At 45.6% G+C, this 27,814-nt stretch overlaps 1 protein-coding gene across 1 annotated transcript in view; it reads left to right on the forward strand.

Moving 5' to 3' along the window:
- The first annotated feature begins 1,324 nt into the window (after nt 1-1,324).
- The window catches only part of LOC124555572 (COMM domain-containing protein 5-like), a 90,049-nt gene continuing 63,559 nt past the window's right edge, over nt 1,325-27,814 (forward strand). The window contains exon 1 of the mRNA XM_047129534.1: nt 1,325-1,608. Coding sequence (XP_046985490.1) covers nt 1,497-1,608 — 112 coding nt within the window. The 5' untranslated portion in view covers nt 1,325-1,496. The remainder of the gene's footprint in view (nt 1,609-27,814) is intronic.

Raw genomic sequence — 27,814 nt, forward strand, 5'->3', positions numbered from 1 at the left:
CTTCATTCATCCACTGTGTGACAGTGAGAGCAGTTGGTGACTTGCAACAAACTTTATATAATTACACACCTATATGAAACTTTTTTCTCGTTGATACCCCCACAAAATGTTGCAAGGAAGAAAGTTTGCCATTTACCACATTTTCGCTGTTCATGCAGTAAAACTGTCACATCAGGCATGACGTTTCAATTCATTGTTTGTTTACTATTAACTATGTTCTCTACACATTTTTCAAACAGGATTCACATGTATTACAGGATGTTCATGCAAAATTATAACATTTTACGATACATAGTTCAGGAGATATCCCGTCATAAACACAGAGACGCGCGAAAAACTGTCGCATCATGCAAAACGTTTAGATTTATTACTTCTTTGCTACTAACTCAATTTGCAACACTTTATGCAGACAGTATCCACATAAGACACAGAAAGTACCTACAAAATTATACCATTATATGACTCATAGTTCAAGTGATATGACGTCGTAAACATTATGCTGCATGAAAACGAAACTGCAGGGCGAAATTCGCTAGAGATACAGGTACAGTGTGGGGACAAATATGTGTTAGATACGTTCAGTATATATGAAAATATATGTGACGTACGTACACAGGCAAAGCAGAGGTAAAAAGCTCCTTCCAACCCACTGATTAGATTTCAAGATCACTACGTACACCCATATCACTTAATATCTGAAAAGAAATACTATGGAGGTAAGAACCAGCAGCCGTCTATTGGGGTATGGGTGAGAAAATGGAGGACATAGAGATGGACACAGATAGGGTGGAGAGAAGATTGACAGAGAGAGGGGAAGGGGGATTGGCTAGAAAGGGAAAAGGAGGATATGGACTGAGTGAGGGGAGAGTAGAAGATGGACAGAAAAAGAGCGGAGGATGAGGTAGAGAGGAGGGGTAGGATGAAGAAATACACAGAAAAGGGAAGAGGATGAGATGAGCAGAAAGGGGGAGGGAGTAATGGACAGAGAGAGGTGGGTGGAGGAGGTGGTCAGAGAAACGAAAGAGGAGATGGAAGAAAGTGGGGAGAGAAGGAGAGGGACAGAGAAAGGAACGAGGAGATGGGCCAACAGACTATCTACCAGTGTTCTCACTGAAAATAATTTTATAAGCTCCTCAGCTAATATCGGCACTACTACGATGATTCCGATTAACTACATCAGCTTTTTACATGTACGAAACTATGCCATTAGAATTTCGGATCATACTGTGTCGAAAAATCAGCTGTCGTCTTTAGAGGGTGGTACTGGTGGCATAGGGAGTCTTGGTATACTTGCGCAATATTTTCATGCGTGTGGAATCTTAAGTTATGATACTGGCGCATGAAGTAAACATTTGCCTAGAAGTCGATTATTGCTGTATTTGTTTTTAATGTACAGCCTGTCGGAAGTGTCAAGATGACTGTAGTATCAGTATGTGATTGTGATGTATATTAACTATTTATTCTTGCCGTGCGGCTGACGTTTGAGAATAGGGACAATGGTTTCGAAAAAAGGGTCGTTGTTTCGTTCACTAGCTCCTTTATCTCAAACTATTGCTGAGAAACTGAACTCAGATGATTCTAGAAATGGCGTGAGGCTGTTAATACAACGTAAGTAAGAAATACGAATCGCAGACATCCTCATATGAAAGTATTGGAATTGTGTAAATGTATGCATTGCGAATACCGATTCTCACCATAATCGTTTTTTCCATGTTCAGGGCTATCATTGATCGTCGTGAGCTTAAGACAATGGATTTTGTTTTTGTATGAAAAACTGGTTGCTAATCCATTTCTCTAGGGGCATTGCCCGTTAATATATCGGTTTGTTTCTCCAAGTGACAAAACGCTATTTTTATGTTTTATTCTCGAATCACAAAGTAATTTGTTGGTCATAGTTGAGGCAAGGGTTACCATGTTCCCTCGTTTGTACCAAAAGAAAATGGAGTCGGGAAGCTATAATTAGCAACACATTACACTCGGCGTGGATTTACTGTTGTAAAAAATAGCCTAATAATTGGTAGTGAATAATTACTGTCCCTAGAAGAGAGACAGAGTGTGTGTTGTGTCAGAAAACGACTTTACTTATATATCTCATTGATCTCTCCCTCGTGGTATGAAAACCATTTGATCATTAGCAACTTGCAGAAAATCACCTGTTCAGTTCTTGAAGGACCTTTTAGTTGGCCAGAGGGATACAGTGCACAAAACTTGGGTGATAAATATAATTCATACAGACTTCTATTTACATTTTATGGGAGCAACTTTACACCAGGGTTCAGTGATCGGGTCAATTGAAATCAGCAATATCAGTTTTTCCAGGATTTTTGTGTTTGTATTTAGTTTGGTATGTCTTCATTGTTGTATAATTAGTTTGGCACCATCGGTAACACCTTAATTCCTGTGGCTTGTAAGTTAGTTTCATTGACTTTCTCCCATTAAGTAAGTTTCATATTTGGAAGAATGTAGTTGCTCTGTCCAGCCATACTGATTTGGGTTTTCCTGGATGGCTAAGGTAACTGCTGGGGTGGTTCTTTAATCAAAGCCACAGCTGACCACCCATCCTATATACATAAAGCATGTTATGTATGCTGTGTGTTGTATATTTTGGCCTAGTAATTTGCGTTGTTGACTAATTGTGTATCATTGTGAGATGATCTTTGGATGAATAATTACATTATGTCGCTATGATGTGAAATGTGTTTACAAATATAATACACTAGCAAATCTGGCAAAGCTTCATGATTGTCAAATATGTGAGGTAATTGGATGTGTCCATCTTCCTTTCCCCCTATCTGTTTGTCGTCTTCTCTTTCCATCACCACCTATCCCCCACCTCTCTCTCCATCTGCTCCCCCTCCTCTCTCATTCATCTTCTGCTTCCCCCTTTCTATATCCATTCCAGCCCTCCCCACTCCGCCCTTTTCCTCTTCTCCCTTCTTGAACTTTGTTAATTGTTATTGCCAATTGAGCTGAGATTGGAAATTGAGTTTGCTTAAAACAAATGAGTAAATTGTATATGGAATATGACAGACCTCCTTTGTTGCTGCATCCGTGAGGGTAGTAGCTTTAAGAAAATTTTTTCACGTAGTTTGTATGCAAACAGGTTGGGATAGAAAGTTTCAGGTGATTCAGATTCTGAGAAAAACAAAACAGATAGTTGTGTATACAATTTTTGTTTAAAATGATATCTTAGGAGAAGCAATCTGTCTAATGTTTAAATGCACTGCTATTGAGAGAGAGAGAGTGTTTGTTTCAATAAAGGAATATGTTGTCCATTTGTGTCCGAACATTTAGTATAATCTTCTAGAGAAGTTTGAATTAAATCGGGCAAGAACTTTTGGAGATTTTTGGTAACAACGTTAGACAATGGATTGTCTTTATAGTAGTACAGATTTTCTCAGTGACAAATATGGCTGCATACTGACCTTGTAAATGATCTACATAAAGAACACTTGACTCTGTGTTTAAATTTTTTGCAGTATTAGTTGTAGCCAAAGGGTTAATAGGGATTCTCTACAAGTCATCAGCTTTGACCGGTGATGTAGGAACAATGGGACAAACAACATGGCTACTGTAACATATCAGTGGCGACTGTTTTCAGAGTAAGCTCAACATCAGTCTGTCACACCAGCCAAGTTTTTAGTTTCACCTTAGTTGGCTTTGCTCACTCGAAACTTTCAAGTCTAACCTAGTCTTCAAGCAGACCTACAGAGCAGTCTGTCTCCACAAGGTTTTTGTTGCTTTCACATTCATTGGCTTTGCCAACTAACAAGAAGATTTGAATATACACAGTGAAATGTGACGTCACAGCAGCTGTTAATACTGCATCACAGGTCAAAGTTGATGTCTTGTATCGAATATTCCTCCTGACCCTGGTCAGGATTGTTACAACTGAATATACCATCCCAGTCCATATTGCATTAAGACCATATGACACATAGTATCATGTACTTACGATTCATAGTGGTACATGTATTAATGTTACTTTACTTTCCGCACTGTAGCCTTTATAATATAGCTTTACTATGAGCTTATCAGTGTGCCAAACTGTTTACGGAGCTGTTAACAATATCTTTTAATGTTAGCACCATTTGATTTAGCCCAATCTACATCAGAATGCGTACTCCACAAGCCACCATGTGCTGCTTGATGAGTGTACCTTTTACCACTAATATTGTAGAAATCAGCATGGGTTTCGAAAAAGACGATCATGTGAAACCCAGCTCGTGCTATTCGACCACGAGACTCAGAGGGCCATAGGCCATAGACACGGGTATCCAGGTAGATGCCGTGTTTCTTGACTTCCACAAGGCGTTTGGTACAGTTCCCCACAGTCGTTTAATGAACAAAGTGAGAGCATATGGACTATCAGACCAATTCTGTGATTGGATTGAAGAGTTCCTAGATAACAGAACACAGCATGTCATTCTCAATGGAGAGAAGTCTTCCAAAGTAAGAGGGATTTCAGATGTGCTGCAGGGGAGTGTTGTAGGACCGCTGCTATTCACAATATATATAAATGACCTTGTGGATAACATCAGAAGTTCACTGAGTGTTCATTATGGGTGACAAAAAGAATATACGGGAAGCATTAAGTTATGAAGCAATAGCTATAGTTTTCCAAGCATATAAATTGTTAGAAATTAAATTATCATATGGCATTATTTGCTGGAAAACCCCATATGGGGTTGTTCATATGCCTTGTGGAAGTCTTTACATTTGACATCACTTTGGCAACTTGTGTGTTGATGAAGATAAGATGATTAGGATTATGTTAAGATCCAGTCCCTGAGGGCGGGGGGGGGGGGGGAATCCACAACCTGGCCGGGAATTGAATCAGGGACCCCTTGATCTAAAGAGAGTGACACTAATTGCTAGAACACACATTGTGGACTCTGCTAGGTAGAGTCAGAAGCAGAAACAGTGGGTTGGTGCAGTGCTTACCCCAGCATTGCCAGTTACCAGGGTAGGAAACATCTGGAGTGTGTGACCTGGCATGGAAATGGTGCTCTGGCATGCTGCAAGGCATTCTCTCTCTCTCTCTCTCTCTCTCTCTCTCTCTCTCTCTCTCTCTCTCTCTCTCTCTCTGCGCACGATGCACCACCTTCTTCTGTGCACATCTCTATAGCCATTCCCATGTTTAACTCATGAATGGGGGGGGGGGGAGGAGACACTGTCTTTCTGTATACCTCGTTATGGGCCCTAACTTCTCTTAACATGTCTTCATGGTCCTTGCGTGAAAAATATATTAGCGACAGTAGAATTGTTTTGCAGTCAGTTGCAAATGCCCGTTCTCTAAACTTTTTCGATACTCCTTTGTGAAAATAACATTATCTTCCCTCCAGGGATTTCCATTTGTGTTTATTGAAGATTTTCATAGTAATTGCATGTTAATTGACCCTACCAGCAATAAATCTACCAGACTGTCTCTCAATTGCTTAACGTCTTCCTTTAGTTCCACCTGATGGGAGTCCCGAACACACTAACCGAATTCAACGATGACCTGCACAAGTGCTCTGTAAACTTCCTCTACATGTTCTTCCTTAACAAAGAGTTGTTCCACAATATTATGATGGCATCAGTGATTGAAATCAGGAGAGTAACCTTTGCTTCAGTGTGTGAACGGGAGAGTTAACTTAACATTTTGAAATTTTCATCTCTGAAGTGTGTTATCACTTTGTGTAGCTTGATGCAGGGCAAAATTTCATGTTTTTTTTTTTATCTAATTAATTTGTCCATTTGCTGAAAACTAATTTAACAGTTTTCAAGAAAAATGTTGAAGTGTCTCATTTAGGCTTGAGAATAATAATCACATTATAAACAGTGTGAAATAATACTTCTGGTACATGTATAGTGATTATACCCCTACTGCAAAGAGCCTTCCCGAGTTTCTTTTGATACATCGCATTATTTTAGTAGAAATACTGAAATGTCAGATACTAGCTGTCAGCTTTGACCTGTGATGTCATCGAGATGGCAGACATAGCCATGTCACCATTATGTTGTATGGCAACATCACACATTGAATAGTCGAGCAGACAAAAACAGTTCCAAAATAAAAAATTTAATCAAAATTATTTGAAGAAGAGAATGAAGCTAATGGAACACCAGTGGGAATTTAGGTGAGAAGACACACAAGAAAATGACATTCCTCCACTAATATACACATCCGTACAAAAAATTATGTAAAACTCCATTACTGGTAATTAATGACATGTTAAAAGTGTTGGTCACAATTTAATTTATTGACGCATTTCAATACATCATTAGCAGAATACAGCTGTGGTAAAAGAAAAAACAAGAATTACCACAGGAAATGCCACAGAACAATTACATGCGCACTGGTCATCCATTGCATCAGTACTTATAAAGAAATACATGACCAAGCAACCCGCTAGTGGGCACATACGGTACTGAAAAGAGCTCATACATATATGAAGTTTAGTGCCAAACTGACTTTGCATAGAAATCAGTAAAGGTGAGGAAAACAACTGCTATCACCAGATAGCATTTGGTAACTAATACGGTGTATCAGTCTTCCTCTTCTCTTCAGGTATTAGGCTTCCTCTGTCTCTTTGCACGTATAATTTCTTCCCTTTAAGGGAAGTCTCTCTCTCCATTCTTTGTAGATGTTCGTTCCATTTTCTTATGTAATCTCGAATTTTTTCATTGAGGCTAAAGATTTGCAGTTCTTCTCTAATATCTTGATTTCTTAGCCTGTCTTCTCTTGTGCAACCTCTAACACCTCTAAGGAATTTCATTTCTTGTGCCGGAATCCAGCTTTCTTGCTTCTTGGTAATTACCCAGGTCTCACTTCCATAGAGCTGTGTGAGAACTGCAACAGTTTTGTAAAATTTAATTAGTGTGTCTTTTCTGGTTCTGTTTTTTAGGTTTCTGTTAATTGTTCCTCATACCTGGCTGAATTTACTGAGCTTAATTTCAGTATCTCTGCTGTAGCCGTATGTCACTCCATGTCCGAGGTAGTTGAAATGGTTTACTTGCTCTAAAGTCTTCTGATCTATCACTATTTTGGTTCTGATTGGTTCTTTCCCCATGAAGGCCATTGCCTTAGTGCTTTCTTTTGAAATTTTCATGTTAAATTTTGCACTTACTTGTTTTAGCAAGTAGATTCCTTTCTGAAGGTCATCTTCCTTATCTGCTAGGATCACTGCATCATCAGCATATAGTAAATTACTTAAAAGAATGTTCCTGTATAGGTGGATGCCTTTCTGATATTCTGATTTCCATGTATGTCTTACTTCATTAATGTAGATGTTGAACAAAGTTGGAGAGATGTAGCAGCCATGTTGTACCCCATTGTTAGTTGGTATCTCATCAGTTGCTTTACCATTGAGATCTAGAGTGATATTTGTGTCTTCATATAAACTTTTTATCGTATTTACTAGATGCTTTGGATATCCGTGATTTGCCATTATTTCCCAAACTTTCTGTCTGTTGATATTGTCAAAAGCTTCTTTAAAGTAAATAAAAGCAATGTGTGTTTCTTTATTATACTCTCTCAGTTTTTCTATTATTTTCTGTAGAATAAAAACTGCATCTATTGTAAAATGTCCTTCCCTAAAACCCATTTATTACTCATGCAGTACTGCTTCTGCTATTTTTTTAAGACTTGTATTTAAAATCTTAGCATACACCTTGAATTTTCTGTCAGGGTTATGCATCAATGTATACTGAAATATGTAACCAGCAGGAGATCATACACTGAACATAAATTATGTACTATATAATTTGAAAACCATGGAGTAACCACGCAGGCTTAATATTTAAAAAATAAGAGTTACGTAGTACACAAAATGAAAAATAAATAATATAACAAAAATAGAGATCTCGTATGGCATATTGGCTGCTATAATTACTAAATATAGACCAGGTGTCTATTGAGAAATTATTTATAACAATGTGCGAGACATAAAATACAGAAATAATATGACTTACATTCATAAATGACAAGGTGAGCTAAGAATGTAACACAGCTTCATAAAAATTACAGTGTCCAGTCACATTAATGTGGCCATCTGTCAAAACCCAGAATTACTACCTTTTGCAGTACAGGTCTCTGCGAAACATGCAAGAAGAGTGTCAATGAGGTTCTGAAGGGTACCAGCTGGGATGGGTGGTGGTGGTGGTGGTGGTGGTGGTGGTGGTGGTGGTTAGTGTTTAACGTCCCGTCGACAACGAGGTCATTAGAGATGGAGCCCAAGCTCGGGTTAGGGAAGGATTGGGAAGGAAATCGGCCGTGCCCTTTCAAAGGAACCATCCCGGCATTTGCCTGAAACGATTTAGGGAAATCATGGAAAACCTAAATCAGGATGGCCAGAGACGGGATTGAACCGTCGTCCTCCCGAATGCGAGTCCAGTGTGCTAACCATTGCGCCACCTCGCTCGGTAGCTGGGATGGGGAACCATACTGACTACATCTACATTTATACTCCGCAAGCCACCCAACGGTGTGTGGCGGAGGACACTTTACGTGCCACTGTCATTACCTCTCTTTCCTGTTCCAGTCGCGTATAGTTTGCGGGAAGAGCAACTGCTGGAAAGCCTCTGTGCGCGCTCGAATCTCTCTAATTTTACATTCGTGATCTCCTTGGGAGGTGTAAGTTGGGGGAAGCAGTATATTCGATATCTCATCCAGAAACGCACCCTCTCGAAATCTGGACAGCAAGCTACACCGCGATGCAGAGCGCATCTCTTGCAGAGTCTGCTACTTGAGTTTGCTAAATATCTCCGTAACCATATCACACTTACCAAATAACCCTGTGATGAAACGCGCCGCCCTTCTTTGGATCTTCTCTATCTCCTCTGTCAACCCGACCTGGTACGGATCCCACACTGATGAACAATACTAAAGTATAGGTCGAACGAGTGCTTTGTAAGCCACCTCCTTTGTTGATGGACTACATTTTCTAAGGACTCTCCCAATGAATCTCAACCTGGCACCCGCCTTACCAACAATTAATTTTATATGATCATTCCACTTCAAATCGTTCCGCACACATACTTCCAGATATTTTACATAAGTAACTGCTACCAGTGTTTGCTCCGCTATCATATAATCATACAATAAAGGATCCTTCTTTCTATGTATTCGCAGTATATTACATTTGTCTATGTTAAGGGTCAGTTGCCACTCCCTGCAGATCTTCCTGCATTTCACTGCAATTTTCTAATGCTGCAACTTCTCTGTATACTATAGCATCATCCGCGAAAAGCTGCATGGAACTTCCGACACTATCTACTAGGTCATTTATATATATTGTGAAAAGCAATGGTCCAATAACACTCCCCTGTGTCACGCCAGAGGTTACTTTAACGTCTGTAGATGTCTCTCCATTGAGAACAACATGCTGTGTTCTGTTTACTAAAAACTCTTCAATCCAGCCACACAGCTGGTCTGATATTCCATGGGCTCTTACTTTGTTTATCAGGCGACACTGTGGAACTGTATCGAATGCCTTCTGGAAGTCAAGGAAAATGGCATCTACCTGGGAGCCTGTATCTAATATTTTCTGGGTCTCATGAACAAATAAAGCAAGTTGGGTCTCACACGATCGCTGTTTCCGGAATCCATGTTGATTCCTACAGAGTAGATTCTGGGTTTCCAGAAATGACATGGTACGCGAGCAAAAAACATGTTCTAAAATTCTACAACATATCGATGTCAGAGATATAGGTCTATAGTTTTGCGCGTCTGCTCGACGACCCTTCATGAAGACTGGGACTACCTGTGCTCTTTTCCAATCATTTGGAACCTTCCGTTGCTCTAGAGACTTGCAGTACACGACTGTTAGAAGGGGGGCAAGTTCTTTCGCGTACTCTGTGTAGAATTGAATTGGTATCCCATCAGGTCCAGTGGACTTTCCTCTGTTGAGTGATTTCAGTTGCTTTTCTATTCCTTGGACACTTATTCCAATGTCAGCCATTTTTTCGTTTGGGGGAGGATTTAGAGAAGGAACTGCAGTGCGGCCTTCCTCTGTGAAACAGCTGTGGAAAAAGGTATTTAGTATTTCATCTTTACACGTGTCATCCTCTGTTTCAATGCCATCATCATCCCAGTGTGTCTGGATATGCTGTTTCGAGCCACATACTGATTTAACGTGAGACCAGAACTTCCTAGGATTTTCTGTCAAGTCAGTACATAGAATTTTACTTTCGAATTAACTGAATGCTTCATGCCTGGCCCTCCTTACGCTAACTTTGACATCATTTAGCTTCTGTTTGTCTGAGTTTAAACTTGCAGTGAAGCTCTTTGCTTTCGCAGTAGTTTCCTAACTTTGTTGTTGAACTACAGTGGGTTTTTCCCATCCCTCACAGTTTTACTTGTCATGTACCTGTCGAAAACGCATTTTATGGATTGCCTTGAACTTTTTCCATAAACACTCAACATTGTCAGTGTCGGAACAGAAATTTTCGTTTTGACCTGTTAGGTAGTCTGAAATCTGCCTTCTATTACTCTTGCTGAACAGATAAACCTTCCTCCCTTTTTTTATATTCCTATTTACTTCCATATTGAGGGATGCTGCAATGGCCTTATGATCACTGATTCCCTGTTCTGCACTTACAGAGTCGAAAATTTCGGGTCTGTTTGTTATCAGTAGGTCCAAGATGTTATCTCCACGAGTCGTTTCTCTGTTTAATTGCTCGAGGTAATTTTCGGATAGTGCACTCAGTATAATGTCACTCGATGCCCTGTCCCTACCACCCGTCCTAAACATCTGAGTGTCCCAGTCTATATCTGGTAAATTGAAATCTCCACCTAAGACTATAACATGCTGAGAAAATTTATGTGAAATGTATTCCAGATTTTTTCTCAGTTATTCTGCCACTAATGCTGCTGAGTCGGGAGGTCGGTAAAAGGAGCCGATTATTAACCTAGCTCGGTTGTTGAGTGTAACCTCCACCCATAACAATTGACAGGAACTATCCACTTCTACTTCACTACAGGATAAACTACTAATAACAGCGACAAACACGCCACCACCGGTTGCGTGCAATCTATCCTTTCTAAACACCGTGTGTGCCTTTGTAAAAATTTCGGCAGAATTTATCTCTGGCTTCAGCCAGCTTTCCGCACCTATAACGATTGCAGCTTTGGAGCTTTTTATCAACACTTGAAGTTCCAGTACTTTACCAACACAGCTTCAACAGTTTACAATTACAATACCGATTGCTGCTTGGTCCCCGCATGTCCTGACTTTGCCCCGCACCCGTTGAGGCTGTTGCCCTTTCTGTACTTGCCCGAGGCCATCTAGCCTAAGAAACTGCAGTGGAATGGCCAGCTGCGCTAGCTTCCTCAGTTGTGGATCCGTGGTGTGAACGGCCCGAATGATGTGGTCCCACAGACTTTCGATTATGTTTTCATCCGGGGAGTTTAGTGGCCGGGGGAACACCGCAAACTCATTCTGATGGTCTTTGAACCACACATGTGCATTAGGAACTGTGTGATTTGTTACATTGTCCTGCTGGTAGATGCCATGGTGCTGAAAAAAACAAATTACATGTAGGGGTGGCCATGGTCCCCAACTATACACACATACTTGTGTTGATCCATTGTGCCTTCCAGAATGATGAAATCACCTAGGGAATGCCACAAAACATTACCCAGACATCAACACTCTCTCTTTCAACCTGAACACTTCTGACAATTGCTACAGAGTGTTTGCATTCAGTCCTGTGGAGCATAGAGCATGATACATCTGAAAAGGCTACCTGTCACCACTCAGTGGAGATCCAGTTGCGGTACTGATGTGCAAATTCCAGTTTTCATCGGTGATGAACAGGAGTCAGTATGGGCGCATGAGCCAGGCATTGCTCCCTCTGTGGGTCTGGGGGGTTAGAATAGGCCCGAGGTATTCCTGCCTGTTGTAAGAGGTGACTGAAGGGAGTCTCCCACTTTTCGGTCCTATGAGTTCAGGTCCCATTCTATGGTTTGACCTGCCACTTTCAAAATTCTACAGAAGTGCTGGCTATATGGGGAAGGACGCCTTACGTGGTGCACAAGTTATCCATAGCGCCCTTAGATTCAAAATCCTGAACCTCTTGTCATGGCTTTGCATCTCCATCTGCAATTCAACTATTTGGATGAGGACACTTTCCGGGGTATGTCATCTTCTTCCGTTGTGTCCTGTCCTCTTTCACCCCCATGACAGTATTGGGTTGCTCTGCACCCAATGTCCAGCACAGTAGCCAGTTCGTTGTGGTGAGGCCTACATGTACCCATTTGGTGGTAGCCAGAGGTATCGCACTACTGATGCCTGAGCTGTAAACTCCCCACGTATGCCAAGGAGTAGATGCCTGTCTTCATAGGACATGAGGACTCGTGGCAACACCCATCATGCCAGTTGGCCTTTGCTGTGACTGGGTGGGGAGAGCCCCTGATCGGAGTGGGTGGCATCAGGGCGGATGACCGGCAGTGAAGCGGACTAAGTCATCTCTTGCTGGTGACCGTACGGCATCAGCAGTCTCTAAGAAGGACAAGATAGAATTCAATGTCACCAGGTATGACCCTAAACCATTTCCCTTCCTTGCTACACTATGGGGACTCATTTCTACGTACGAAGCCTCAGTTTTTCATTGAAAACCTTGAGGATAAGTTTGGAGAAGTGACCACGCTTTCGAAGATGCGAAACGGCGCAGTCTTGATTCAGACAGCATCCCCAGCACAATCCTGGGCGTTACTCGCTTGTGATCGGCTAGGTGATATTCCTGTTTCCATCACTCCCCTTAAAAGCCTCAACATGGTCCAGGAGATTATTTTCTATCAGTCTGATGACGAGCTCCACACCAGTTTTGGTAGGCAAGGTGTTCATTTCATCTAGTGCCTATACAGGGGACCCAAAGGCAACAGATTTGCTACCGGTGCCTTCGTCTTGGCCTTTAAGGGTGATTCAGTGCCTGAGAAGGTCAAGGTGATGGTTTACCATGCATGGTTTAATGTCACGTTAAACCATACGTCCCTACCCCTATGCGGTGCTTTAAGTGCTGGAAGTTCAGGCACATATTTTCCCGATGCGCTAACAGCACCACGTGTCGAGACTGTGGACGTCCACTGCTCCCAGATATTCCATGTGTGTCACCTCCCACTGCATCAACTGTGGAGAGCACCACTCCCTCTGCTCACCAGACTGCCCAGTACTCCAAAAGGAGTGGAAAATTATGGAGTTCAAAACCCTGGACCAGTTGACTTACACAGAGGCTAAACGTAAATTTGAAAGATTACACCTCATTCGGTTGACGTCGACATATGCTGCAGCTACATCACCATCGCCGTCCCAAGTGCCAGTGGTTCCTCACTCTGTGACACAAACAGTTGGCCCTCTGGGCTACCAGAATAAGTCTGCCCCCTTGGCGGTAGGGGGCAAATCTTCCTTCGTTGTTCCCAAAGCACCTACTTCGGGAGCAAGGCCTTCCCAAATGCAGGGGACATCGGTCCCCGCCCCCCTGCCGGACAAGCAACAGTCTCCTCTGGCTCCTCTCATGCGGAAGAGGTCCCATGGGGCCCTCTCTCCCAAGGTCTCCACTAATGCCACCGCGGACACTCGCCAGTGGCTCAAAGAGCCAAAAGCTGCTGGACAAGGAGTTTCATGGTTTTCCTCCATGCCTGAAGCTGCTTCGGAGAAATCTTCCCAGCAAGCCCTTGAAGAGAAACGAGAGAGCAAGCAAACTAAGGAGTAGTCTGATACGAAACAGGACCCCCTGGTGGCCCCGTATCAATTCTGCATCTGGGGATACAGTGGAGATATTAGTGTCCCCAACTGACCTGGATCTCACCGATGCCTCGTCCACCATAGAAATGGCTACAAATACTAAATTGGTGGCAATAGGTGACCCAGAGGCATAACCTGTCTCCGTGCGCGCTTCATGCCTTCCCAGCCTTGTAATAACGTCATCCTCCAGTGGAATTGCGGCAGTTTTTTCCACCACCTGGCTGAGCTACGGCAGCTCTTAAGCTTTGCACCTGCTTTCTGCATTGCTCTTCAGGAAACGTGGTTCCCAGAAATGCAGACCTCTGCCCTCCACGGCTATAGGGGATATTACAAGAACTGTAGTGACTATAATAGAGTGTCAGATGGAGTTTGTGTCTATGTTTTAAACTCAGTATGCCATGAACCTGTATCCATTCAAACCCCTCTTGAAGCTGTGGCTGTCAGGATAAGGACGAAGCAGGAAATAACTGTCTGCAACGTATATCTTCCTCCAGATGGTGCAGTATCCCTGAACACATTGGCTGCACTGATTGATCAACTTCCTAAACGTTTCCTACTTTTGGGGGATTTTAACGCTCATAACCCCTTGTGGGGTGGCACTGTGCTTACTGTCCGAGGCAGAGATGTCGAAAATTTGCTGTCACAACATGACCTCTGCCTCTTAATTTCAGTGTGGCACATGACACGTATTCGGCCTTTGCTCTGGGTTTGCAGTCTTGGCCTTCTCCCATCTATCCACTGGAGAGCACATGACGAGCTGTGTGGTAGTGACCACTTCCCCCGTCTTCCTGTCACTGTCCTGGCGTCAGACCCACAGATGCCTGCCCAGGTGGACTTCAAACAAGGTGGACTGGGAAGCCTTCACCTCTGCTGTCACCGTTGAATCTCCCCCACATGGTAACATCGATGTGGTGGTTGAGCAGGTAACTGCAACGATTGTTTCTGCAGTGGAAAACGCAATCCCTCACTCTTTAAGGTGGCTCCGGAGAAAGACAGTCCCTACATGGTCACCAGAAGTAGCTGAGGCAATTCAGGACCATTGGCAAGCTCTAAGCGGCATAAGCGGCACCCTTCCCTGGGCATAGCCTTTAAATGGCACCGAGTTCACCAGCTTGGAAACAGGAGTGTTGGGAGAGAGACATCTAGACCACTAGGTGCCATACGTCACCTTCCCAAGTCTGGGCAAAGATCAAACCAGTTTTTGGGTACCAGACCCCAACAGGTGTTCCCGGAGTTAACATAATTGGCGTGTTACCTACTGACGCAAATGCGATCGCCGAGTACTTTGCTGAGGACTATGCTCACGCCTCTGTGTCTGATAATTACCCCCAGCCTTTTGCACTCTCAAATGGCGGATGGAAGGGAAAGTCTTCTTATTCACTACACGCCACAGTGAACCCTATAATGCACCATTTACAGAGTGGGAGCTTCTCGGTGCACTTGCACATTGCCCGGACACAGCTCCTGGGCCCGATTGTATCCACAGTCAGATGATTAAACATCTCTCATCTGACTACAAGCGACATCTCCTCGTAATCTTCAACCGGGTCTGGTGTGATGGCATCTTCCTATCGCATTGGCAGGAGAGCACCATCATACCAGTGCTCAAACCAGGCAAATACCCTCTTGATGTGGATAGCTATTGGCCTGTCAGCCTCACAAACGTTCTTTGTAAGCTGCTTGAACGTATGGTGTGTCAGCGGTTGGGTTGGGTCCTGGAGTCACGTGGCCTACTGGCCCCATGCCAGGTCGGTTTCCGCCTGGGTCGCTCAACAACTGATAACCTCGTGTCCCTCGTGTCTGCCATCCGAACAGCCTTTTCCAGACGCCAACACCTGGTTGCCACCTTTTTTGATTTACAAAATGTGATGACACCACCTGGTGACATCATATGCTTTGCATATTATACGAGTGGGTTATCTGAGGTCTGCTCCTGATTTTTATCCAGAATTTCCTGTTGATTCGTACTTCCCGTTTGCAAGTTGGTGCCTCCCGTAGTTGCCCCCCCCCCCCCCCCCCCCATATCCAGGAGAATGGGGTCCCGCAGGGCTCTGTATTGAATGTATCTATTTTTAGTGGTCATTAACAGTCTAGCAACAGCTGTAGGGTCGTCCGTCTCACCCTCTCTGTATACAGACGACTTCTGCATTTCGTACTGCTCCACCAGTACTGGTGATGCCGAGCAGTACCTACAGGGAGCCATCCACAAGGTGTAGTCATGGGCTCTAGCCCACAACTTACAGTTTTTGGCTGCAAAGTCATGTGTTATGCTCTTCTGTTGGCGCTGTACTGTTCATATGGAACCATAACTTTACCTTACTGATGATCCTCTCACTGTAGTGGAGACATATCGATTTTTAGGACTGGTTTTCAACACCCAATTGATGTGGCTTCCTCACCTTTCTCAGCTTAAGCGGATCTGCTGGCAACACCTCAATGCCCTCCGCTGCCTGAGCAACACTGACTGAGATGCAGATCGCTCTACACTGCTACCGCTATACGGAGCACTTGTTCAATCCTGCCTTGACTATGAGAGTCTGGTTTATGGTTCAGTGGCATCCTCAGCATTACGTTTACTCAACCCAGTGCACCATTGTGGCGTTCCACTAGCAACATGAGCTTTTAGGACAAGTCTTGTTACGAGCGTCCTGGCGGAGGCTGGAGTCCCTCCATTGCAGGTCTGGCGTGCACAACTGCTCGCCAGTTACGTTGCACATGTTTGTAGTTCTCCTGCCCATCCGAATTACCATCTTCTTTTCCCACCTACAGCATTTCATTTCCCGCATCGGCTGCCCAGGTCAGGGCTTACAATTAAACTTCCCATCCGATCCCTTCTATCTGAACTGGAGTCCTTGCCAATACCACCTATACTCGAGGTCCATTCACGTACACCTCCATGGTGTACACCTAGGCCATCTCTTTGCCTGGACCTTTCACATGGCCCAAAGGACTCAGTTAGCCCCCTGGCTCTCCGCTGTCACTTCCTCTCAATTCTTGACATGTACCGAGACCATGAAGTGGTATACACCGACGGCTCGATGGCTGATGGTCGTGTCAGCTTCGCATATCTCCAATGAGGACATATTGAACAGCATGGCTTGCCCAATGGCAGCAGTCTTTTCACTGCAGAGCTGGTGGCTATAGCTCGTGCTGTTGAACACATCCATTCATGCCCTGGGAAATCGTTTTTTCTGTGTACTTACTCCTTGAGCAGCCTACAAGTTATTGACCAGTGCTACCCTTGTCATCCTTTGGTAGCGACCATATAGGAGTCCATCTATGTTCTGGAATTGTCCCGTCGTTCAGTGGTGTTTGTGTGGACCCCAGACACACAGGAATCCCAGGCAGTGAACTTGCTGACAGGCTGACCAAACAGGCTACACAGAAACTGCTTGTGGAGATCGGCATTCCAATAACTGGCCTGCGTTCGTTTTTACATCGCCAGGTTTTTCGGCTTTGGGGGATGAAATGGTATAGTCTCAGTACGCACAACAAACTGAGTGCCATTAAGGAGACTACGAATGTGTGGCAGTCCTCCATGTGGGCCTCTTGCAGGGACTCTGTGGTTCTCTGGCGGCTCAGAGTTGACCATGCTTGGGAGACCCATGGCTACCACCTGCGCCGTGAAGACCCGCCTCCGTGTCGATGCCCTGCGACGAAATCTTCGGTTACTTGGCTTGTTGCCACTAATTTTATCTGACAACGCCTCATCGGCTGATTTAGTTTTATGTTTTATTCGTGAGGGTGGGTTTTATCATTTGATCTAAATTTTAGCACATGTCCTTTGTCCCTCTGTGTCCTCCACCCTCGTGCTTTTAGGGTGGAGGCTTTAATGTGTTGCAGAGTGGCTGGCTTCTCCTTTTTATTCTCATAGTCAGCCAGCCATGGTAATCTTTTTTGTCGTTTTAATCTCTTCTACCTGTTTCTTGTGTTTGTGTGGTTTTTTTTCTCCCCTTTAGTCCATTTAAGTGTTTGTTGCCCTTGCAGTTTTTCCTTTCTCTCTGTTTTGTATTGTCAATCTCACTTGTTTTATTTTCATCCTTGTGCCATTGTTTTATTCAAAACAAGGGACCGATGACCTAGCAGTTTTGAGTTTTGTCCACCGCCCCCCACCCCCCCCTTCTTATAAACCAACCAACCAGGTGCCTGCTGTAGCGGCCCATAAGCAGCAATGTTCACTGCAGCAATGTTCAAGTGTTATTGAGGACACTGTTAGTAGCCACTTGGTTCATTTGGGTGGTCAGTTGCTAAACAGTTGCATGTCTATTCACCACCATATGTATCTCCGGAGCTGTTGTTTATCCGTCATATATGGTCCGTGGTGCACCCTAGTTGGTTTGGTGCTGGTTTTGGATAGTGTCATTTTGCCATGCACGGTATACTTCAACTGCATCACACGGACATTTTACAAGCTGAAGTGTTGTTGAAATACTTCCACCCGTGGCCTGAAAGCCAGTGATCATGGCTTTTGGACGTCAGATAAGTGTCTCTGTTTCCGCATTATGACAATGACTACACTGTTTCCTATGTCCCTTTGACACACTTTATGTACCTTCCACTGCTAGTACTGCCACCTGCTGTCTGTGAGTGGGCATTGCACATTGACATCGAACATAAGCAGTGTTTACATTAATGTGAGTGGACCTTTTTGTTATCCACAGATCACAAAGACATACACATCATAAATGTGTATAGTGTATCGTACATTAAAACATAAAATGACAGAATACATTGAATGATAACTTGTTAAAACTGCCAGCCACACTGTAATAAAATAGTTAACATGATGCTAGGCTGAACCTAACTTTATAGCAGGAAAAGTTGAGTATTGGGGCCATGTATAATGAGTAAGGTCATCGTGTCATGAAATTACGTGCATGTCGTGTCATCCATAAAACCAGTAAATAAAATTTACACCAGCAGTAGTAATGAGTAATCATAAGGTTTCATCAGTGTAAAAACTAAAAGCCAAAGTATAATAGGAATTACAGTGTCTGTCAACACACACAGAGCACAACATGACCAAGGCAGTTTGTTATACACTGGCCTAATGTCAATCTGTAAAGGACTGCAACAGGGTACATGGTCAAAGCATTAGAGGGTGTTGTCAGATATCAAATGTAAAACCATATGTCACGACAGAATGGTTAATGTCAAATCAAATTGACTAGACAGATGTCGGTAAAGAAAGGGAGAATGCAGTCATTAAATGCCAATTGTGAATGGTCACATACTACATAGATGGAAGCATTTATCTATCAAGTGAAGAAAAATCCGTTATGCCAACCTTATTTAGAGGCCATAGAAATGCTGCAAAATTTATATCGCCACTTTTACTTAAACTATAGAAGTAAACTGATCTCTCAGACCAATGAATGAATAAATCTGCAGAAACTAATATTAAAAATATCTGTTCACCTAAATAGGCATAGTAAAGTCCACAATACCAAGGAATCAAAATTCACTGCAAAAACCGGTATAAAAAATATCACTTGACCTAAATAGCTAGAATCGAGTCCACAAAGCACTCATCGCTGTTTACCTTCAGATGCAAGTAGGCACTAATAACAACACAACAAACAAGTTTTGAAACATCAAAATTTGACACTAGAGTCCCACGAAATCCTACCATACATCCTCTTCAAATATACTGCCCATACATGGTGCCACGTAACACCTCGTCATTACATCACGAGTCAAAGCCGAGGCATGGTACTGTAAATATCAGTTGACTACATTTTATAATGGTGCAAAACTGGCTTTCTGATTGCGTGAATACAAAGTTCTTACCGTGGTTATGGAAGTATTTCATTTGGATTGAACAGCTTTGATACAACTTAATTCACAATTGATGTGTCGCTTCTTTATTTCTAAGTTTTTTTAGGAATTCACCACAGTACGTAATGTTGTTAATGCATCAGTGTTGCTTGTCAAACCAGAACAGCTGTATCGCAAACTTCGGTGCACTCGTTTTTGTTGGGGCAGGCCTGTGAGGGAGGGGGAATGTAACACTAGCCCTGCTCATGATATTTTTAGTAAGGCTACACGTGTGCCCTGGGCCATTGTAGATGGTGAGCACCTCATGGGGCTTAACCTTCATTGGCTGCATAAAGTTTGGCAAACCCAGGTTTCCTGAGCTAGAGACTCTTGAACTTTGCCAATTCTGGACATACCGTCATGTGCAATGATGGTGTAATGTTGTGTCCCATAAGGGATAGGGATTTTGGCTTAACTACCCAGATGACTAGGACTGTACAAACCTCTATAAAAAACTTCTTAATCTTAAGGTGTGTTTCTCACCAATTCATGGTTATCAAGGCAGGATAGTAGTTAGCTAGCAACCTTTGGGGAATCTGTTGCACCTCAGTTATACAAGGCTTAATGAGGCAAGTGGTGCTTTGACTGGCTGGACCCTTATTTCCCTAACTGTTTGTGGAAAGCTTTCATCGAATTCCAACACTCTCGGCAGTTTGGGTGGTCCATTGGACAGTATATAACACCCAAACTCCAAAGGAATGTGTGTGGCTTTTTCACCTGAGACACCTATCGGCAGCAGTAACAGACCAGATACCGTTCTGAATTTTTTCATAATACCAAACATGTAAATGGTACATTTAAGAAATTGTTACCTTTCTACATAAATAAAGCATTAGAGATAATTGCAGCACAACTGAAGTCTATCAAGAGGCTTTGTAATTCTGAGTCAGTGAAGGCTACCCAAGTGAAAGTTATTAACCCTAGAATACCAGGGTGCTAATTCAGAGACATAAATAACAAGGTGGGGGTAAAAATTTAACCCATGTCCTTTTTTAAATTATCTCTGTTAAAATAAAGGTTCTGTAGGAATATAAAGTAATAAACAAGTAATAATTAACACATACTATAATGTATTGTTAAATTTTTTACATTATGTCAGGACTGATAATTATTATGTCAGTGTATTGTATTATATCATCGTTGTGATCAATGGAAATAAGAGATTGTACTTTTCTTTTGTATTCAACTACCTTTTTACTACAGTATTCCAGAACACAGTAGAACATATCATTAAAAAAAAATTAGATGAGCCATTGAAACAACCAAATATTATTTAGCACAGTATGACAAATAATAATATGTATTAGTAAAAAATGTAAAGCTAACAGCTACAAATAAAAATAGTTCATCGTGTAAAAGGAAATAAAGATTTTATTAATAAATTTCAAAATGTGATGGAATCTGGAATATGTAAAACATTTTGAAACCAAACTTTTACAGCAACTTTGGCAAATACTTTTCTGATGGTCTGTACAAATTCGTTTTGAACATACACTGCATTCAAAGGAACTTTTATGGTCTTCTTTAAGACTTTAAAGAAAGCATTGCCCACCTTTTTCTTGTGATTGTTTGTGGTTGTGTTACTTATCCTGGAATATCTCGTGGAAAAATCTGTTCTATCATTATGTGAAGCTCTTTAGGTAAATGTTTTTTTACAGTTCTCTCTCATTTCTTCTTTGACCAGCCCATATGCCAACGACGACAAAATTCCTTTGGCTGTTTGTGTCTCTATTCCTCTGAGAAAATTGCTTTAGCTCATTGTATTGCCATTCCCCTTCTTAAATGTTTATCCCTGATGCATCTAAAAGTTTATACATATACACTTAAGTGCCAAAGAAACTGGTATAGGCATGTGTATTCAAATACAGAGTAATGTAAACAGACAGAATATGGCACTGAGGTTGGCAACGCCTAGATAAGACAACGAGTATCTAACACAATTGTTAGATCGGTTACTGCTGCTACAATGGCAGGTTATCAAGATCTGAGTGAGTTTGAACACGGTGTTACAGTCGGTGCAAAAGCGATGGGACACAGCATTTAGGTAGTGATGCAGTAGGGATTTTCCTGTATGACCATTTCACGAGTGTACCGTAAATATCAGGAATCCGGTAAAACATCAAATCTCCAACATCACTGCAGCCAGAAAAAGATCCTGCAAGAATGGGACTGACAATGACAGAAGAGAATCATTCAATGTGACAGAAGTGCAACCCTTCTGCAAATTGCTGCAGATTTCAATGCTGGGCTATCAGCAAGTGCCAGTGTGCGAACCATTCAATGAAATATCATCCATATGGGCTTTCGGAGCCGAAGGCCACTTGTGTACCTTTGCTCATGGCACACAATTTTACGCCTAGCCTGGGCCCATCAACACTGATATTGGACCATTGATGACTGGAAACATGTTGCCTGGTCGGAGAAGTCTCTCTTCAAATTGTATCAAGTGGATGGACATGTACGGTATGGAGACAACCCCATGAATCCATGGACCGTGCATATCAGCAGGTGGCTGTTCAAGCCTGTGGAATGTCTGTAATGGTGTAGAGCATATACAGTTGGAGTGACATGGGACCCCTGATATGTCTAGATGTGACTCAGACAGGTGACATGTACGTAAGCATCCTCTCTGATCATACGCATCCATTTGTGTCCATTGTGCATTCTGATGGACTTAGGAGGCAATTCCAGCAGGACAATGCAACACCCCACATGTCCAGAATTGTTACAGAGTGGTTCCAGGAACACTTTTCTGCTGGCCACCAAACTCCCCAGACATGAACATTATTGAGCATATCTGGGTTGCCTTGCAACATGCTGTTCAGTAGAGACCTCCACCCTCTCGCACTCTTACGGATTTATGAACAGCCGTGCAGGATTCATGGTGTCAATTCCCTCTAGCACTTCTTCAGACATTAGTCGAGTCTATGCTAGGTTGTGTTGTGGCACTTCTGCATGCTCGCGGGGACCCTACACAATATTATGCACCCCCTGCGGGTTCGGGGGTAAGAATAGGCCCGCGGTATTCCTGCCTGTCGTAAGAGGCGACTAAAAGGAGTCTCAAACGTTTCGGCCTTCTGTGATGGTCCCCTCTTGGGTTTGACCTCCTTTTTTCTTCCAAATTTCCGTCGTCAGTGCGTGCCATTTGGGGAAGGACACCTTACGTGGTGTTTTTGTATTGGTCCATCATGCTCCACCATCTTGCATGTTACCTATTGTCGTGTGGGGGGGACTACGCCCAACATCTTCTGGGTGGTCTCCTTCTCGCCTTGTGCGCACTCTTCTTCTTAGCGCCTACGACAACTGTGGACCCTTTAAACACCTAAAATCCAGCACGGTAGCCAGTCCGTTGTGGTGGGGTCGTCATGTACCCTCTTGGTGGTAGCCCCCTGACCACGCAGGGATCGCACTACAGATGCCAGAGCTGTTTCCTCCCCATGCATGCCAAGGAGTATGTGCCCATCTTGTCTGGGGCACGGGGACTCCGGGCAACGGGATATCGGCCAGGTACCCGTTGCTTTGGCTGGGTGGCGCCCTTGGGGAGAGCCCTCGTTCGGAGTAGGTGGCATCTGGGCGGATGTGGCGCAATGAAGCGCAATAAATCACACCAAGCTGGTGGTCGCACGGCCACCAGCGTCTCTAAGCGAGGTAGAGTCGACTTCGATGCTGCGCAGTATGACCCTCAGACGTTCCCCTCGTTGGCTGCGCCATGGGAGGGACGCCGATCTAGTGCCAAGCGGGAGCCTTACGTACCGCAATACCTTGTCTGCAGCAGGACTGATGGTGACTCCTTTCTTCCGACGAAGCCTATGTTTTTTGTGGATCACCTGGAGGATAAGTTTGGGGAAATGGCGGGGTTGTCAAAAATGAGGAATGGGTCCATCCTCCTCAAGACGTCCTCCCCAGCCCAGTCACGAGCGTTGCTCTTGTGTGATAAGCTGGGTGACGTCCCTGTTACCGTCACTCCCCACAGTAGCTTAAATATGGTCCAGGGGATTATTTACCATCGTGACCTCTTGTTGCAATCCGATGACGAGCTGAGAGCCGACTTGGAACGACGTGGTGTGCATTTTGTCCGTCGTGTCCATCGAGGACCCAAGACAAACAGGGTGGCCACCGGTGCCTTTATCTTGGCCTTCGAGGGTGATGTCTTGCCCGAGAAGGTCAAGGTGATGGTTTACCGTTGCGACGTCAAGCCATACGTGCCTCCCCCGATGCGGTGCTTCCAGTGCTGGAAGTTTGGGCATATGTCCTCCCGTTGCCCATCCAGCGCTACATGTCGAGATTGCGGACGCCCCTCTCATCCTGATTCTCCATGTGCACCTCCGCCTGTATGTGTTAACTGTGGGGAGCACCACTCTCCATGCTCGCCGGATTGCCCCGTTCTTCATAAGGAGCGGAAGATCATGGAATTTAAGACCCTGGACCGGCTTACTTATCGAGAGGCTAAACAGAAATATGAAAGGTTGTATCCTGCTTCCCTTCGAACATCTTATGCTGCAGCCACGTTATCGTCGCCCGCACGAGCGACGGTTGTCGCTTCATCTGTGCCGCCTTCAGTGGGCCCTCGGGGCCCTGTATCTCTGTCTGCCCCCCTCGTGCCTGGGGGCAAGCCTTCCTCTCTTGCCCCCTTAGCAGTTGGGGGCAAACCCTCTTCTGTCGCTCCCCCCAAGCTTACTTCGGGAGTGACATCTGCTCCACAACCGGGAGGCTCGATTCCTCCCCCTCCTTCTCCGGCGGCGTTGCCTCCGCCGGTTCCTCTCTCGCGGAAGGGGTCCCTCGGGGCTCTCCCTTCCTCCGTTTCTTCTCCTTCCCAGCCAGATGTCAGCCAGTGGCTGAAGGTTCCGCCACCTGCTGGTCGTAGGGCTTCTGCGTCGTCGTCAGCCTCCGACGCTCCTTCAGAGAAGCTCTCCCAGCCCTCTCACCCTAAGGGCAGACGCGAGAAGAAGGAACGGAATGTGTCCAAGAAGAAGGACGTTCCGGCGGTTTCAGCACCGCCTGCTGTACATAGTCCTGGCTCCGGGGATGAGGTGGAGATCCTCGCCTCTGCCGCGGATCTCGCCCTCACGGAACCCTTGGGGGCCTCTCCTATGGACTCAGCTGACTCTCCCCCAGTGGCGGCGGTTGGCTCTGAAGCGCTGTCTGCTTCTTAGTCGCATTCACGCCCTCCCAGTCCCTTCCTGCTTCCATTCTCCAATGGAACTGCGGCGGTTATTTCCGCCACCTGCCAGAGCTCCGGATGCTTCTGAGTGATTCCCCTGTTCTCTGCATTGCTCTGCAGGAAACTTGGTTTCCTGCACTGCGGACCCCCGCCCTTCGCGGTTATCGGGGATACTACAAGAACCGTGCTGCCTGTCAACGAGCGTCAGGTGGGGTTTGCCTCTTTGTTCACCACTCTGTCTGTAGCTCGCCAGTACCCCTTCAGACGCCTTTAGAGGCAGTTGCTGCCAGGGTTGAGCTCTCGCCGGCTATTACTGTTTGCTCTGTTTACATTCCTCCGGATGGGGAGCTCCCCCGCCATGTCTTGGCTGCGCTGCTGGCTCAACTCCCGCCACCATTGCTGCTTCTGGGCGATTTCAACGCCCACAATCCTCTATGGGGTGGGACTGTCTCCGATGATCGCGGTCGGGCCGTGGAGCATGTGTTGGCTCAGCTCGACCTTAGCCTCTTAAACACCGGTGCTCCCACGCATTTCAGTGTGGCCCATGGCTCGTTCTCGGCCATCGATCTCTCTATTTGCAGCCCTGGACTTGTCCCATCCCTCCACTGGAGGGTGCATCCTGACCTGTGTGGCAGTGACCATTTTCCCATCTATTTGTCACTGCCACAGTGTCATTCTTCTGGGCGCTTGCCCCGCTGGGCTCTCCACAGGGCTGACTGGCCAGCTTTTACTTCCGCTGTAACCATTGCGTCTCCCCCACAGGGTGACATTGACGAGGTGGTCCGTGTTTTCACCACGTCCATCATTTCGGCGGCCGAGGCTGCTATCCCCCGTTCCTCTGGCCTCCCTCGGCGGAAGGCTGTCCCCTGGTGGTCGCCGGAGATTGCTGAGGCTATTCGCGACCGTAGGCGGGCTCTCCAGCGTCATAGGCGGCACCCGTCTCTGGAGACCCTCATCGCCTTTAAGAGGCTCCGTGCCTTCGCCCGTCGTCTTATTGCACGGCGTAAGCAGGAGTGCTGGGAGAGGTACGTCTCCTCCCTGGGCTCCCGTGTCTCGTCCTCGCACGTGTGGTCCCGGATCCGGCGGATTTATGGCTCCCAGACCCCTATGGGTGTCCCTGGGCTCTCCTTGGACGGCGCTGTCTGCACGGACGCTGCCGCCATTGCTGAACGGCTAGCCGCGCACTTTGCTCAGAGCTCTGCGACTGCATCCTATCCCCCCGCCTTTCGCTCTCTAAAGGAGCGAGCCGAGCGGACGCAGTTCTCATTCCACACGCGTCGTTCTGAAACATACAATGCTCCTTTCAGCGAGAGGGAATTCCTCGCCGCCCTCGCCGATTGCCCTGATACAGCACCAGGCCCAGACTGCATCCACGCGCAGATGCTGAAGCATCTCTCCAGGGACTGCCAGAGACACATTCTCGCGATATTTAATCGCATTTGGAGCGAAGGCGTGTTCCCGTCGCAATGGCGGGAGGGCGTTATTGTCCCCATCTTGAAACCCGGTGCGGACCCACTGGCGGTGGACAGCTATCGTCCCATTACCCTCACCAACGTTTTGTGCAAATTGCTCGAACGTATGGTGGGGCGGCGTTTGTGTTGGGTCCTTCAGTCGCGCGGTCTCCTCGCTCCATCCCAGGGTGGCTTCCGTCGGGGCCGGTCTGCAGTGGACAATTTGGTGCGGCTGGAATCTGCTGTCCGTACGGCTTTTGCCCGACGTCAGCATCTTGTTGCTGTATTTTTCGATCTGCGGAAGGCGTATGACACCACATGGAGGCATCACATCCTCGCCACGTTGCATGGGTGGGGTCTTCGTGGTCGGCTCCCGGCTTTTCTTCAAAACTTTTTATTGCGCCGCTCTTTCCGGGTGCAAGTCGGTGCCACCTCTAGTTCCTCTTATATACAGGAAAATGGGGTCCCGCAGGGCTCGGTGTTGAGCGTCTCCTTATTTTTAGTGGCCATTAATGGTCTGGCAGCAGCAGTGGGGTCGTCGGTGTCTCCTTCTTTGTATGCCGACGACTTCTGCATCTCATTTAGCTCCACGACTACGGGAGTCGCCGAACGCAGGCTGCAAGTCGCCGTTCGCAAGGCAGCATCATGGGCACTGACTCATGGCTTTCAGTTCTCTGCTGCCAAGACTCGAGTAATGCACTTCTGCAGGCGTCGGACGGTCCACCCTCATCCTGCACTTTACCTCGACGGCCACCTGCTTGAAGTGGTGGACACTTGCCGCTTCTTGGGACTCGTGTTTGATGCCCGGCTCACATGGGTTCCTCATGTTACTCAGCTGAAGCAAAAATGCTGGCGGCACCTCAACGCCCTCCGCTGCCTTAGCCACACGTCTTGGGGTGCAGATCGCTGCACGCTGCTGCGGTTGTACAGAGCCCTTGTGCAGTCCCGGCTTGATTATGGGAGCCTGGCCTATGGGTCTGCGTCCCCCTCAGTGTTAAAGTTGTTAGACCCCATACACCACTGTGGGGTTAGGCTTGCCACTGGCGCTTTTCGCACCAGCCCCGTGGATAGTCTACTGGTGGAGGCCGGGGTTCCCCCACTGCGGATTCGCCGCCATCGTCTGCTTGTCGACTATGCTGTCCACGTTCATTGCTCGCCAGATCATCCCAATCGTCGCCTGCTTTTCCCTGCTATGGTCCTCCATCTGCCCGAACGGCGCCCTAGGTCTGGGCTTTCCATAGCTGTCCGTGTCCAGTCCCTGCTGTCAGAACTGGGGTCATTCCCTCTTCTGCCTCCCTTCCGGGTCCGTACACCTACGCCTCCCTGGTGTTTGTCCCGGCCGTCCGTCCGTCTGGACTTGGCACAGGGACCCAAGGACTCGGTTCCACCTGTGGCCCTCCGTCGCCGTTTTCTTGCTCTCCTCGCCTCATTTTCGGACTGTGAGACTGTCTACACTGATGGTTCCCTGGTTGATGGTCGCACTGCCTACTCTTTTGCTCATGCTGCTCATGTTGAGCAGCGCTCCTTGCCGGCTGGCTGCAGTATTTTTACTGCAGAGCTGGTGGCCATATTGCGCGCTCTTGACCATATGCGTTTCTGCTCAGGTAGGTCCGTCGTGATCTGCAGTGACTCCCTGAGCAGCCTTCAGGCCATCGACC

Source organism: Schistocerca americana, chromosome X (genome assembly GCF_021461395.2).
Source record: "Schistocerca americana isolate TAMUIC-IGC-003095 chromosome X, iqSchAmer2.1, whole genome shotgun sequence".
NCBI classification, from domain to species: domain Eukaryota; kingdom Metazoa; phylum Arthropoda; class Insecta; order Orthoptera; family Acrididae; genus Schistocerca; species Schistocerca americana.